The 16,144-nt window shown below is 36.3% G+C and overlaps 1 protein-coding gene across 1 annotated transcript in view; it reads left to right on the forward strand.

Annotated features, from left to right (window-relative positions):
• Positions 1-16,144, forward strand: part of Ccdc171 (coiled-coil domain containing 171) — a 304,559-nt gene that overhangs the window by 61,914 nt on the left and 226,501 nt on the right. The window contains exons 9-10 of the mRNA XM_090330023.1: positions 2,147-2,307; positions 9,292-9,430. Coding sequence (XP_090186149.1) covers positions 2,147-2,307; positions 9,292-9,430 — 300 coding nt within the window. The remainder of the gene's footprint in view (positions 1-2,146; positions 2,308-9,291; positions 9,431-16,144) is intronic.

The following is a 16,144-nucleotide window of genomic DNA, read 5'->3' on the forward strand; positions in this document are numbered from 1 at the left end:
GTGGAATTTTCTTTCTGGATTGGCCTGGCACTGCAGTCCTCTCAGTCTCAACCTCTTAGGTAGCTTGGATGACTGGTGCAAAACACTTCGTCCAGCTGTAGTTGAGAAGGTGTCTTGCTAACTTTTCTGACAGGCTTCCCACTGTGATTTTCTTCTTCTTATCCTCCCAAGTAGTTAGGATTAAAGGTATGAGCACTGGTGCCTGACTGATGAATTTCCTTTGAAAACATGTAAAACACCATACCTGTTGATTTGTTCAGTGCACATCCCATTCTTTGTTAAGAGCTGAAGATAAAAAGGTCAATGAGCTTCATTTAGAACTCACACTCCATTGTTTGTCTGCCTATCTATCTATCTATCTATCTATCTATCTATCTATCTATCTGTCTATCTATCTATTTATCTATCTACCTGTTATCTCTCATATCTATCTCATAGAAATGCACAGATAGAAATATATAATGCTAAAATATTGTGGGAGCACAATGAAGAGAGGGATTAAGTCTAGGAGGAGAATTAAAATGGTGGCAATTCAAGAGAAGTATCCTTTTCTCTGGGTTTTAGAAAATGAATGTTTGTGAGGACACAAACATTCTGACTAATGCCTGTGTACTAATGCTGACTTATAGCTTATTTTTGTAGATAACTTTTTTTCATATATTTTGTATTGTAATTAATAGAAGGGTTACATGATATTTGCCAGATAGATGGTGCATTAATTCCCATACATTGATACCCTTTCACATGTCTTGGTCCCCATTTCCCTCCCCCTACCCCTACCCCTCATCTTGTTTTCCCCGCTTCCCTATCTAATTTCAAATAGTTGTAGATAACTTTTTATTGGAAGATAGCCAAGCCTATTTCTTTTTCTTTCTTTTTTTTCAAACTCTGCTTCCCTGGGCTTTGACTCTTGATCCTCAGATCTCAGCCACCTGAGTAGCTAGGATTACAGGCTGAGACACCATGCCTGGCTCTTTTTTTTTTCTTTAGAGCCCATTTATTTATTCTTACACCTGCTTGCCAATACCAAGAGCCTATGGCTCACAAAACCTGAAATATCTAGTCTCTGATTCTTTTCAGAAAGATTTGTTGACCTTGCATGGTAAATTTACTTAAGTGTGTTTGTTATCTTGGGAGAACATTGTGCAATATGGCATGGCATACCATAGGAAAAAGTTTTGAATTAATGTTAGGAAGGAATGATGAGGACTTAGAAAAGTCCTTTTTCATGGAAAGAAATTTTAATTATTTTCAGTTTTAAATTATATTTTTACTACCTTGTACAAAGGGGTTCTAATTCAAAATATAATAATTCAAAATTTTATGAGTAAATGCTTCTGAATCAATATCCTCCTTTTCTTCATTCTCCCCATTCCCTCATAACTCTACTTATCCCCTCAATTTTCCTAGTTTCATAGAATATGCATTGAATATTGTAACTACATTCTCTCTCCCTTGCCTCCTCTCTTCATTTGTTTTCCTCCCTCTCCTTGGCTACCAGCTTCCATATATATACATATATATTATTATTATTTTTTTAGTGGGTCATGAGCCTTAAACTCAGCCTGGTGGCTGTCCTTGAGCTCTTCAGCTCAAGGGTACCACCCTACCTTGAGCCAAGTCCCACTTTCCATTTTCTAGAGGTTAATTGCAGATAGGAATCTCAAGTCCTTTTGTGCCTGGGCTGGCTTTGAACCTTGATCCTCAGATCTTAGCATCCTGAGTAGCTAGGATTACAGGTGTGAGTCACCTTGCCTGGCTCATTAGCTATTACTACTTCCTCTGTGAAGTCTTAATTTACCTCTTTTGCCCATTTATTAATTTTTTTCATATATTTTTATTGTAATTAATAGAAGTGTTACATTATATTCATCAGATTGAAGGTGCTTTACTTCACATACATTTGATACCCTTTCTCATGTCTTGGTCCCCATTTCCCTCCCCCCAACTTGTTTTCCCCCACCATTTATTAATTTGGTATTGAATTTTAGAAGGTTTAGTTTCTTGAGCTCCTTGTATATTCTGTGTAGGTGCTAAAGAATGAAATGTTTGTATAAATGACAAGTTGCTGTTGATAAACTACTCAATGTAAATGTGTAGCTACTGTTTCTTATCATTTTAAAATTATTTCTGTGTCATCTTGTAGTTACGGATTAGAGACCTTGAAGGAGCATTACAAGTAGAAAAGGCCAGCCAAGCAGAAGCTGTTGCTGATTTGGAAATGATTAAGAATGAATTCAAAGAAGTTGAAGGTGCATATGAGCGAGAAAAGCTTAATGCACAAGAGAGTTTTGCAAAGCTAACTTTGTACGTATATTCTGATAAACCTATAAATTAATGTGAGAGGTTTTATGACTATGAATGTACTGAGTTTTAGATATATTTTCCATCAAAATAAATGGCAGATTGGAAGTAAAGTCTGATTTCATCTTTCGTGAGTATACTTCCTGTTACAGGTGAATATTGGAATGTTCTTTGGATTTTGAAGTAATGTAAACAGTCTCAGTAAAGCAACTACATACTATATTGTAAATATATTAATACATTTGTATTCGATTTATTAATGTAATACAGTGTTTTTAGGCCATATGGGGAGATAATGTTTGAATTTTTCTTAAACTGCAGAAATAAAAGTAGAAGCAATGGCAAACATGAGTCCTCAGTAGTTAGGACTATAGGTGTGAGCCACTGCACCTGGTGAGGTAGCTACTTTTTTTAAAAATCCCTCTGTACAGGGGCCAGGAGTTTGGCCTAGTGGTTAAAGTGCTTGCCTAGCATGCACGAAGACCCGGGTTCGATTCCTTGGTACCACATACATAGAAAAAAGCTGGAAGTGGTGCTGAGGCTCAAGTGGTAGAGCTCTAGCCTTGAGAAAGTCCAAGGACAGTGCTCAGGCCCTGAGCTCAAGCCCAGGACTGGCAAAAAAAAAATTCCTCTGTACATCATCTTTACAGTAAAAAAATAAAGACAAAAGAGAAAAGCAAGTATTTTCATAAAGTTTTCTTAGAGCTGTGCACAGTGGCTCACACCTGTAATTCTAGCTACTCAGGAGACTGAGATCTGAGGATCTTAGCAATAAGAGTCTCAGCAATAACCACTATGAAACTGGCAGTGGGGCTATGGCTCAAGAGGTAGGTAGGGTGGTAACCTTGAGCTGAAGAGCTCAGGGACAGGGCCCAGGCCCAGAGTTCAGCCCTACAACCAACACACACACACACACACAAAGATAATGAAAAGAAGATTTTTTTTCCTAAGAACTAGTTCCCTATCAGCCTCTACAGCTTCTTAGTCAACTGTTTCTAAAAAGTATTCAGTAGAGCCAGTCCTCTAGTGAGTTGAAGAAATTTCAAGGCCACTGAAGTGGAGTGCAGCTCCTTAGAGCATCATGCATGTAAACAGTGGTCCCTGATAAGACACAGCAGCCCTGGTGAGTCAAACGCAGTGAAGGATGCTTTGATAGATGATTGACTGTACTTAAGAACTCCTAATTGTTTCAATCAACAAGTTGCTTATTCTTAAGGAAGGGGCCAGGAATTTGGCCTAGTGGTAGAGTGCTTGCCTAGCATGCACAAAGGCCTGGGTTCTATTCCTCCATACCACATCTGTGGCTCATCTGGTGGAGCTCTAGCCTTGAGAAAAAAGTTCAAGGACAGTGCTCACGCCTTGAGTTCAAGCACCTCAGCTGGCAAAAAAAAAAAAAAAAAAAAGAGAAGTTAAGGAAGAAAATAAGGTCTAGTTATTGTCAGAAAAGGAACATAATATTTTAACTATTATATGCTTTTGTACTTGACACCAAAAATTACATCCTTTCAATTCTTAAAAAGTTAAATACACAAAGACACTCAATTCAGATGTTTGGAACCCTCTATGGAATGTGTGTCACTGGAGTCATCTGCCCTTTCTCACCTTCCTCCAACCTCCTGTTTTACTAAGGAGAAGGCTATCCACTTCTTTGAAATGGTGAAATGTTTCTTAGAAATAGTTTCTAGGAGGTGGGTGTGGTGCCTCATACTGTAATCCTAGCTGCTCAGGAGACTGAGATCTGAGGATCAAGGTTCAAAGCTAGCCCAGGCACAAAAGGACCTGAGACTTTTATCTCCAATTAACCTCTAGAAAAAGGGAAGGGGAAGTGGGGGTTGGCCCAAAGGAAGGTGGTAGTCTTGTGCTGAAGAGCTCAGAGACTGGGCTCAGGCTGAGTTCAAGCCCCATGACCCACACAAAAAAAAAATCCCTATTTTATAGATGTGAAAATGGAGGCTTAATGAAGATAAGGACACAGTATCTCATAAATGACAGAGTTAGAATCTTTGGAACACCTACTGTTTTCAAACATCTTCATTTCAAAAGTTCTTTTTTTATCTCAAAAACTATGCAAAGCTTTAAGAAGTTTATGATTCTTTTCTAAAGATTTTTATTAGCATTGATTTTTACTTCATATTTCAAATGTCATGTTTAACAAACCAGTATTCAAGAAGGGAATCTCTACATACAATCACTGGCACATAGACTTTAGAACATAATTAAAATTAAGCTAAGGGTTTGTATGTCATAGCTACAAGTTCATATATGTAATAAAATATGTCTATAGTCTATATAGCCCATCATAGATTTTTATGTCTATGTAGTTATATTTATATCTCCAAGACCATGTCCATAGCCTTGGGTATCCAAATACTGGGTCATCATTGTTGTACTGTTTGGATCTAAGATCCACATATTAAGGATACCATGTGCCTTTTGTTCCTTTGGTCTTGACTTATCAGAAGTTTATGATTCTTTAACATATTTCCCAAAATCAACTCAGTAGACATTTAAAACAATTTTTCCACAGAGAATAAAATTAGTATCACTTTAAGTTTAGTTTTTTTGTTATTAATATATTTTTTCATATATTTTTATTGTAATTAATAGAAGGGTTACATTATATTCACCAGATAGAAGGTGCATTACTTCACAAACACTGACACCCTTTCTCGTGTCTTGGTCCCCATTTCCCTCTCCCCACCCCCGCCTCTCATCTTGTTTTACCCCCTTCCCTATCCTATTTCAAATAAACACATATACAATATATCAGATAACAAGGTAAGATACTGTAACATTATGAGATAACCAAGGGACCACAAAAGAGATGAGAAATAAGATGTGTATTAAGGGGGCTGGGAGTTTGGCCTAGTGGTAGAGTGCTTGCCTAGCATGCATGAAGACCTGGGTTCTATTCCTCGGTACCACATACATAGAAAAAAGCTGAGGCTCAAGTGGTAGAGCTCTAGATTTGAGAAAGTCCAAGGACAGTGCTTAGGCCCTGAGCTCAAGCCCAGATCTGGCAAAAAAAAAAAAAAGATGTGTATTAAGAACAACAGTCACTTTATATGGCTCTTGTCTCTGTATCCTAGAGGTCCTTTCATTTAGCCTCATCCTATATGGCCTCATGTATCTAGGTTTTGCTCTATTGTAAATCTCTGCTAGGAGAGCCCAAGGTTTCTACTGATTTTGACAAATGAGGGAAACCGTTGAGCCTATGTTCCTTTGAGTCTGGCTTACTTCACTTAATATGATTTTTTTTCCTGAGTCTTTCCATTTCCTTACAAATTGGACGATGTCGTTCTTTCTGACAGCAGCGTAGAATTCCATTGTATTGTTATTAATGTTTTGACACATGGAATTTTACTGAAATTTTATATTATTGTAAGCACCAATAAATAATTCTAAGTACTAGTTACTTATTCCAACAAGCAGTTCCAGCAATGTTTAATGTTTTAATATAATGTCCTTGTTATGGCTTAGATATGAAGCATCCCCCAAAAGGCTCATGTTTTAGAAGTTTGGTCCCTGGCTGGTGATGCTACTGTAACATGATTGGATCTTGAAGACTCTGACCTCATCAATAGATAATTTTTTTTGTAATATTGGGGTTTAAACTCAGGTTCTTGCCTCTGCTAGGTAGCTAGGCAAGTCTACCACTTGAGCCCTTATCTAAAAAAAATTCTGTGTGAGTATGCTATAAATTAAATAACAATAATAAACAAAATTAATAAAAGCCTATTAGTCATTTAATAGTTTCTTTGACATTTGTTTTCTCCCATCCTATATCATCCAATTTCATCATTTCTGTCTTTGTACCTAGAATGAGAATTACTTAATGTTCGTACCCTATGTAGTTTTAGAAGTAATGATATGTTTTGAGGGATGTTATTTCATTTTCTACATGTATTTCTTCTTTTCATTATCTTTTTTTTTGTGTGTGTGTGTGTGTGTTGGTTGTGGGGCTTGAACTCTGGGCCTCGGTGCTGTCCCTGAGTTCTTCAGCTCAAGGATACCACCCTACCCTTGGGCCTGAGTGTTGTCCTTGAGCTCTTCAAATGAAGGCTACCACCATACCCCTTGAGCCACAGCGTCACTTTCAGTTTTCTGGTAGTTAATTGGAGATAAGAATCTCATGGACTTTAGTGGATGGGCTGGCTTTGAACTTTGATCCTCAGATCTCAGCCTCCTGGGTGGCTAGGATTACAGGTGTGAGCTGCCGTTTCTAGCTACTTTTTATTATCTTATTCAAAATATCTTAATAATTTTTAGGGTCACAAACTCTCAAAGATAAAGTTTTCAAAAAAGTTCTAAGGTTTGGTTAACATTTCCCAAAAGAGACTTGACCAGATTTTAGATCTTAAATGTAAATCATACCTTTAATGTTTAACTTCAGAACTATGAAAAAAAATTTTTTTTGCCAGTCCAGGGGCTTGAACTCAGTGCCTGAGCACTGTCCTTGGGCTTTCACAATGCTAGAGTTCTACCACTTGAGCCACAGCACCATTTCCTGCTTTTTTTCTATGTATATAGTACTGAGGAATTGAACCCAGGTCTTCATGCATACTAGGCCAGCACTCTACCACTGCTGTCCTGGGGCTATGAAATTTTTTTTTTTTTTTTGCCAGTCCTGGGCTTGAGCTCAGGGCCTGGGCACTGTCCTTGGACTTTCTCAAGGCTAGAGCTCTACCACTTGAGCCTCAGCACCACTTCTGACTTCTTTCTATGTATGTGGTACCAAGGAATCGAACCCGGGTCTTTGTGCATGCTAGGCAAGCACTCTACCACTAGGCCAAACTCCCGGCCCCATGGGGCTATGAAATTTGAAGGTAGAATATTTATTTATCTATTAGGATGACTTGATGTAGCAATTGGTAATAATGACTTTATAGAATAAATGCTGCCAGAACTTTGCTAATAGTTTAAGTTTTTCATTTTTGTTGATTTGGGAAATAAACTTACTTTTTAGTGCAAAGTAAATAGGAGGGCTGTCTGAGCAGGCAAGTGAAAGGTGTCAGAAACTTACACCCGCTAGTCAAAGTTGATTAAGCCTTGTGGATCTGGCTTTGTCACTGAAAGGTGGTGACCTTACTATTGTGAAAAGTGATTCTGAGAGATATCACAGAGTATAGCAGAGCTGCTGACAGAGACCAGCAAGAAGATGGTCAGTGTAACGTTGTCCCTCATATCCTCTGGAAACTTGTCAGTATCCATCAAGTCTGAAATCATAGGCAAATATTTTTCTAATTTTACCATATAATACACGATGAAATAATAGTATTTATATAAGGATGCCATAGAATCTATTCTTTGTTCCAAGTATACTGAAATTTCATAGTAATGTGTCTGGCATGAATTATTATCTTTCAATTTTAGAGACACAGTTATTTTATTTCTGAAAAATCTTTTATGTTATTGCTTTGTTGATTTTTTTAAACCTTTTCCTTCTGAAACTTCCCTTATTTGTTTATTGGCACTCTTTAGACTGATTTTCTTTTACCTTTATTTTGATTAATTTTTACGACTTTGTTCATAACTATTCCTTGTAATCATGCTAATCTTAAAGTCAGCTAATTTACTTTGGAGCATCCTTACCTCCCCCTAAAATATACAGAAGGATTAATTTGCCCTAGAATTGTTTGTATTGACTCCCCGGGAGAAAGAGATGTTGACTATTCAGAGTAAAAAATTTTAAAATTTAGATCCTTATTTGATTATAGCTGGACTGTAGTGTTAATTTAGTTAGACCAAATCATCATGTATCCTTTATTACAGGCTAAAAATAAAAGAAAATGAGTCTACCACCATTACTAGGCAGGTCTCAGGTTAAAAATAGTGGCAGTGCCGGGCATGGTGGCTCATGCCTGTGATCCTAGCTATTCAGGAGGCTGAGATCTGAGGATCAAGAATAAAGCCAGCCTGGGCACAAAAGGACCAGAGACTCTAAATTAACCTCTAGAAAATGGGTTGTGGGGCTTGGCTCAAGGGTAGGGTGGTATCTTTGAGCTAAAGAGCTGCGGGACAGTGCCTAGGTTGAGTTCAAGCCTCATGACCCACAAAAAAAAAATAGTGGAAATGCCGTTTTTGATTTTGGTACCCCTTGTCTTTTGTTTATCTGGGGAAGGGGAAGAGGAATAAAAAGATGGTGAGACAAAGGACAAAGGGTGAACCAATGCAACAGTGATACTCACAAGACACTTTACAACTTGGGGTGAGGGGAATGGGGGGAGAAAAAGTGGGAGAAAACAATGTTCAAGAAATATACTCATTACCTCACTTATGTAACTGTAATCTCTCTGTACATTACCCTTACAATAAAACAAACAAACAAAAAAAACATAGTGACATTATTTGAAATAAGTTATACATTTGGTGGATTACCTCAGTAAATTTTAGGCTATGATACCGACAAATTGCCTATCATCACATGTCCATACAAGAATCTAAACACAGTTTAATACTAGCCTGAGCAACATTGAAATAGGAAGGTATTGCTTTTGAAAGAAATTCATGTGTCTCTAATACATTTTGATTACTCTTCCTTTTGGATTTCTATTCTACCACTTTAGAACTTGAGTAGACTTTTAACAATAAAATATTTGCTCCATTGATATTGTTGTACATTAATTTTAAAATGGTTTCTCAGTCTCAGTCATTAATTTAAAGACGATTTTCTTAGCCCTGAGGGAGCTTCTGAGCTAATCTGTGGTGGATGGGTTTTGTTTGTCAAAAATAATGATAACTACATCAGCATTATCTAAATCTGTTTTGCCTGTAACCTTGGACATAGTACAAATACATGCTATCCAAGTGGAAGTAGTATTTCTTTAGTCTGCCATTTAAGAATGTATGTCTTTTAATTGGAAAAAAAGGAAAGACAGGCTTTAAAATACATTTTGGCATATCAGCCAAAATGTTCTTGTTCTAAAGGTATATAACCGTTGATAAAAGCATATTTGGAAACCTGATATGACACTTTTAACTTTTCAGATTAGAAAGAGAGTATTTCTCCCAAAACAAGAAATTAAATGAAGAGATTGAGGAACAGAAGAAAGTAATTATAGACCTTTCAAAGAGACTTCAGTATAATGAAAAAAGTTGCAGTGAATTACAGGAAGAACTTGTAATGGTAAGAATAAAAAAGAAAACCCTATGGCAATTACTTTATTGGGTCAATTTGATGTGTAGTAGATTTAACTCCCCCCTTGCTACATACCCTTAGAAAACACTGTAGAAGTAATTTTAGTGACATTGGTATAAAATTTCAAAACTGAAAATGCAGATTATATCAAAGATGTACATAGTAAAATCTCTCTGATATGGAATAACTAGGAAAACTAACTGGTAAATGTTCTGCCTTACAGAGTATTTAAAACACATACTCTTCTTGGGGCCAGGAGTTTGGCCTAGTGGTTAAAGTGCTTGCCTAGCATGCATGAAGACCCGGGTTCAATTCTTTGGTACCACAACGTAGAAAGAAGCCGGAAGTGGTGCTGAGGCTCAAGTGGTAGAGCTCTAGCTTTGAGAAAATCCAAGGACAGTGCTCAGGCCCTGAGCTCAAGCCCAGGACTGGCAAAAAACAAACAAACAAAAAACATACTCTTAAAAGAGTACACAAAATAATATTATGTGGAAGGGTTTATAATCAATAGATCTGATGATTTTGGCAGTTTGTTTTTATATCTGATCACTTGGTCTGAATTTTCTAGTAATCTAGCTTTTACACCATCATATTTTAATTTCTAAAATATTGATGTTCTTGTCAACTACTCTTTATTTAAAAACCATCAATGTGTCCTGTGTTTTCAGAATGAACTCTAGCTTCTCATAACAACTAAGGTTCTTTTCTCTTTCTTTTGCATGTTAACTGCTTTTTTTCCCTCGACTTCTATCTCTCACAATTGAGTCATATCAGAGTGTTCTTGGCTTTTAAAACATATTTTTATATCTTATGTTTGTTTGAGTTATCCAATTTTAAATTATGTTGGCTTAAAATTTCCTTTTCGTTTTCTATTAATAAACTTCCATATGTCTTGTAATGCCCAGCTCTGATATTTTACAATCTATAAAGTTCAATTTTTCTTTACTGGATTCTAATCTACTTAATGTCATAATGCCCTTCCTCTACTGTGTTTCTTTAGCATTCAACTCAGCATTTTTTAGTGTAATACCAAAATCTGATGCATATGATATCTCTCAAGCAATTGTGAATGCACTAAGGTCAACTTTATTTTATTTTCTGGTTTTTATTAGCACAAATTAATTGCACAAGCGTGTTTCATTGTAACCTTCTACTTCTGCATTTTGTAGTGGTCCAATATTATATGTAGTCTCCATTCATCTCAAGATGTTTTATGTGCTGTGATGTTTATGTGCTTGATAGCATTCCTTTCTCTTGGATCAGTTGTAACTTGAATAGTTTGAATGTTGAGTTTCAGAAAACTGACAGCTCTTTGTGTAGTATGTTCTGGTGTATATTCATTATATTTTATCTTGAATTTCATGGACTGTCCTACCATTTTTTTTTGGTAGCTACTGGAGATTAAATCAAGGACTGCCTGCACGCTGAGCACATAGCTTTCACTTTACATCTTTTTTATTTTATTTTTTTAAATGATATTGAGGTTTGGTCTTAGGTCTTTGTGATTGATTGGCTTGTTTGCTCTACCAGTAATTTACTATTTGAGACATACTTCTAGTCCTGCTTTTTGCTGGTTGTTTTTGGAGATGGAATGTAATGGACTTTTTGTGAGGGGGCTAATTTCTAATCTGCATCATCTGGTTTGAGTCTCTTTATTAGTCAGATTGAAGGATGAACTAGTGCTATCCACTTGTCCTATGTCTTAACTACTTATTCAAAAAGATCGATCAGTGGTAGGGAAAGCAAAGTATGTGATAGTTGTTGAGATGTGTATTGGATTTTATCTACTTGCTTGGTAGACATTATACCTAGTCAGAAATTAAGCCAGAGTTGTATTTTAGGTCTTGTTTTCACATATGAGAGAAAATTTGTGTCATTTGTCTCTCTGAGCTTGGCTTTCCTCACTTGACATGATTTTTGCTAAGTCCATCCATTTCCATGAAAACAACATAATGCTATTTTTTCTAGGGGATGACCAAAATCCGTTGTGTATATGCAACACATATTTTTTTATCCACACATCTATTGTAGAGCCACCTGGATTGTTTATATAACTTGGATATTGTGAGTAGTGCAGCAATGAACATAAATATGGAAGTGTCTTTACTATAGTCTGACTTGTGATATTCTAGGAAGATGCCCAATAGTTCTATGTTAATTTTTTGAGGAATCTCCAAACTGCCATCCAGATTGGTTCTACAAGTTTATATTTCTACCAACAGTGCAATAGGATTTCTTTCCTCCCACATGCCCGCCACCATTTGCTATTTTCAGATTTTCAATGTGGGCTAATTTAACTGGGATGAGATGGAATTCCATGTCATTTTGATTTGCATTTCCCTTATGATCAATGTATTGAGCATTTCCTCAGGTGTTTGTTAGCCACTCTAGTCCGAGAAGTCTTTCTTTAACTACTTTGCCCATTTAGTGATTGGTTTATTAGTTTTTTGGTGGGTTGATTTCCTGAGTACCTTGTATATTTTGGACATTAGGCTCTTGATATATATAACTAGTAGAGAGAGAGCTTTTCCCAGTCTGTTGGCTATCTTTCTAGTTCAGTACTTTAAAAAAATTTTAATGGCGGGATCGTAGGGAAGGTCTATTTTCAGTTCTTTAAGAAACCTCCACACTGCTTTCCAGAGTGGCTGAACTAGTCTACATTCCCACCAGCAGTGTAGTAGAGTTCCTCTCTCTCCACAACCCCGCCAGCAACTGTCATTGTCTGAGTTCAAAATCTTGGCCATTCTTGTTGGGGTAAGGTGGTATCTTAGGGTTTTTATTTGCATTTCCTTTATGACCATAGATGTTTTTCTCATATGGTTTTCTGCCATTTTAATCTCTTCTTTTGATAAGTCTCTCTTTAGTTCCCTTGCCCATTTAGTGAATGGTTTATTGGGTTTGGGGGGGATTAGTTTCTTGAGTTCCCTGTAGATACTGGATATTAAGCATTTGTCAGATGTATTGTTGGTGAATATCTTTTCCCAGTTGGTTGGCTGTCTCTCTACTTTTGTGACTATGTTTTTATCTGTACAGAAACCTTTTATTTTTAGATAGTCCCATTTGTCAAATCTCTCTCCAATCTGTTGGGACCCTGGGATTCTGTTCAGGAATCTTTTGCCTGTGCCTATAAGTTCCAGTGTCTCTCCTACTTTATCATGTAGCTGTTTCACGGTTTCCGGTCTGACCTTGGGGTCTTTGATCCACTTTGAGTTAATGCTTGTGCATGGCGAAAGGCTAGGGTCAATTTTTAGTTTTCTGCATGTGGCTGCCCAGTTTTGCCAGCACCAATAATTGAATAGACTGTGTTTGTTCCACTGTATATCTTTGGCTCCTTTGCCAAATACAAGTTGCCTATAGGTATATGGTTCTATTTCTGGGTCTTCTATTCTGTTCCACTGATCTTCTGGTCTGTTTTTGTGCCAATACGAAGTAGTTTTTGTTATTATGGCTCTATAGTAGAGTTTGAAGTCTGGTATTGTAATACCACCAGCATTGCTCTTTTTGCCTAGAATTGTTTTGGCTATTCTAGGTCTTTTCTTGTTTCATATGAATCTTTGGATTATATCTTCTATTTCCGTAAAGAATGCCTTTGGGATTTTGATGGGGATTGCATTGAATTTGTATATCAATTTTGGCAGTATAGCCATTTTCACTATGTTGGTTCTCCCTAGCCATGATCATGGGATGTCTTTCCATTTCCTAGTGTCCTCTTTAATTTCTTTTGTTAGGCTTTTATAGTTTTCATTGAATAATTCCTTTACATCTTTGGTTAAGTATACTCCTAAGTATTTTATTCTCTTGGGGGCTATTTCGAATGGGATCATTTTCTTGATTTGGCCTTCTCTTTGTGTACTGTTGGTGTACAAGAAGGCTACTGACTTTTGAAGGTTAATTTTGTATCCTGCCACTTCGCTAAAGTAGTTTATTAATTCTAGAAGTTTGGGAGTGGAGTTTGTTGGGTCACTCAAGTAGAGGATCATGTCATCTGTGAAAAAAAATTAATGGTATCACATGATCCTATATAATCTAGTGTACTTTTTCTGCAGTGTAATAGTTTTTTTTGAGTGTACTAGTTTTAGTACTTTACGTAATATAGCTGTGGTTTTCACTTTCTGGTAAATTTTGTTAATAGCTTGTTTTCTAACTTGTTTCTTATCTTTAGAACTATTGTTCAAGTATTGGTTTTATGATCTCTGTTGAATTGGAAGAGAATATTTCTTTTATTCTTTTTTTAATTGTATTTTATTGTTGGGATAATGTATAGAGGGGTTATTTGTCAGGTAATGGGTGCATTATTTCTTGAACCTTGATATCCCTTCTCATGTTTTTGTCCCCCTTTCCCTCTTCCCTCCCCCTCCCAGTCATCTTGTTTTCCCCCTTTCCTTCCCTATTTCAAATAAACAAATAAGTATATATATGGTATACCAGTATATGCATTCAGATACGGTAACCTCATAGGATTAACCATAAGTAGAAAAAACAGAGAAAAGAATAACTTTATGTAGTACATTAAGAACAAAAATCACGAAGATAAGCCTCTTGTTTCATTAACCTAGAGTTCATTTAGTTTAGTCTCATCCTGTATGACCTTATGTACACAGCTTTTGAGATATTGTGATCCTCTGTTAGGAGAATCCTAAATGTCTACTAATTATTACCAATGAGGGAAACCGTGGAGCCTATGCTCCTTTGTGACTGGCTTACTTCACTTAATATGATTTTTTCCAAGTCTTTCTATTTCATTACAAATGGGGCGATGTCATTCTTTCTGATGGCAGGATAGAGTTCCATTGTGTATGAATACTATACCTTCTTGATCCATTCATCTACTGAGGGCATCTGGGTTGATTCCATATATTAGCTATGGTAAATAATACTGAAATGAACATCATTGTTCTAGTAGCTTTAGTATGGCCTTGTTTCTGGATGTTTGGGTAAATGCCAAGTAGTGGAATTGCTAGATCATAGGGGAACTCTATGTTTAGTCTTTTAAGGAACTACCATACTGCTTTCCATAGTGGTTGAATGAGTTTGTACTCCCACCAACAATGTAGTAATGATCCCTCCTGGCCACATCCCACCAGCATCTGTTATTTTTAGATTTCTTGATCATGGCCATTCTAACTGGAGTAAGGTAGAATCTCACAGTTGTTTTGATTTTGATTTGCATTTCTTGTATGGCCAAAGATGTGGAGCATTTCTTCATGTGTCTACTGGCCATTTGTAGCCTCCTTGTTAAGTTTTTGGCCCACCTTTTAATGGGATGGTTGTTTCTTTGAGGATTTGTTTTTGAGAGATTCAATTTTTTGAGCTGTAGGTATATTTTAGATATGAGACCCTTGTCTGTTGTATGGTTAGTAAAGATTTTCTCCTACTCTGTGGGCTTTCTATTTAACTTGCTAGCTATGTCCTTTGCCATACAGAAGCTCTTCAGTTTAATGAAGTCCCATTTGTCCAAACTTTCTTTAATTTGTTGTGTTTCTAGTTTTTTTTTTTTGTTGTTGTTTGAGACTGGGACTTGAACCTCATACCTGCTGCTTTTGCTTACTGGCCAGTGCTCTACTAACTAAGCCATACCTCTAGGCCTCAGAAGAGATATCAAAGCCACTTTTTAAATGAATTTTCCAGTGAAACCAGGTATTATTAGTAAGATACAGGCTTCACAAAGTATTAGGGTTTAAAAATAACACTTGCTTGTCTTGTTATAGATCTAAAAGGACATTTAGAATTTATCTAGCCTATAATATATAATGTGTTAATAAAGAGATTAGGAAATGATTTCTCCATTGTTTCAACAGATATAGATAACATACTTTTGGAAAAATCCAAATTGGTAAAGTCTTTTAAGGCATATATATATATCTCACATGCCTTAAATATATACATATATACACATATATGTATATACATATACATATACACACATATATGTATATACATACACATATACATATATACACATATATGTATATATACATATATATGTATATACATACACACATATATGCACACATATATGTATATATATACATATATATATCCCCAATTGTCTTTAATTGTACTGAAATTCTTCTTATTCAATGTCTGAATTTAAAAGTATATTCATTGTACATAATTATTTTATTTTATTTTATTATTTATTTATTTATTTTTGGCCAGTCCTGAGCTTGGGCTCAGGGCTTGAGCACTGTCCTTGGGCTTTCTCAAGGCTAGAGCTCTACCACTTGAGCCTCAGCACCACTTCCGGCTTTTTGCTATGTATGTGGGGTACTGAGGAATTGAACCCAGGTCTTCGTGCATGCTAGGCAAGCACTCTATCACTAGGCCAAACTCCCCGCCCCTGTACATAATTATTTTAATGTCATAGAATTAATAGAATTTTAACATGATACAAGGATTTAATAAATTAAATTTCATATTCACATGAACATGTGAACAAAGAACAAACATGAAACTTGACAGAATTTGACAGTTTTGATTGGCTGGGAACAATGGCACACATCTGTAATCTTAGCTCCTCAGGAAGCTGATATCTGATGATTGAAATCAATCCAGGGAAGAAATTCCATGAGATTCTTATCTCCAATTAACTACCTAAAAGCCAAAAGTGGAGGTGTGGCTCAAGTGGTAGAATTCTAGCACTGAGCAAAAAAGTTCAGAGACAGTATACAGGCCCTGAGTTCAAGCCCTAGTGCCAGCATT

Source organism: Megascapheus bottae, chromosome 3, assembly GCF_031878675.1.
Source record: "Megascapheus bottae isolate mThoBot1 chromosome 3, mThoBot2.hap1, whole genome shotgun sequence".
Classification (NCBI taxonomy): Eukaryota; Metazoa; Chordata; class Mammalia; order Rodentia; family Geomyidae; genus Megascapheus; species Megascapheus bottae.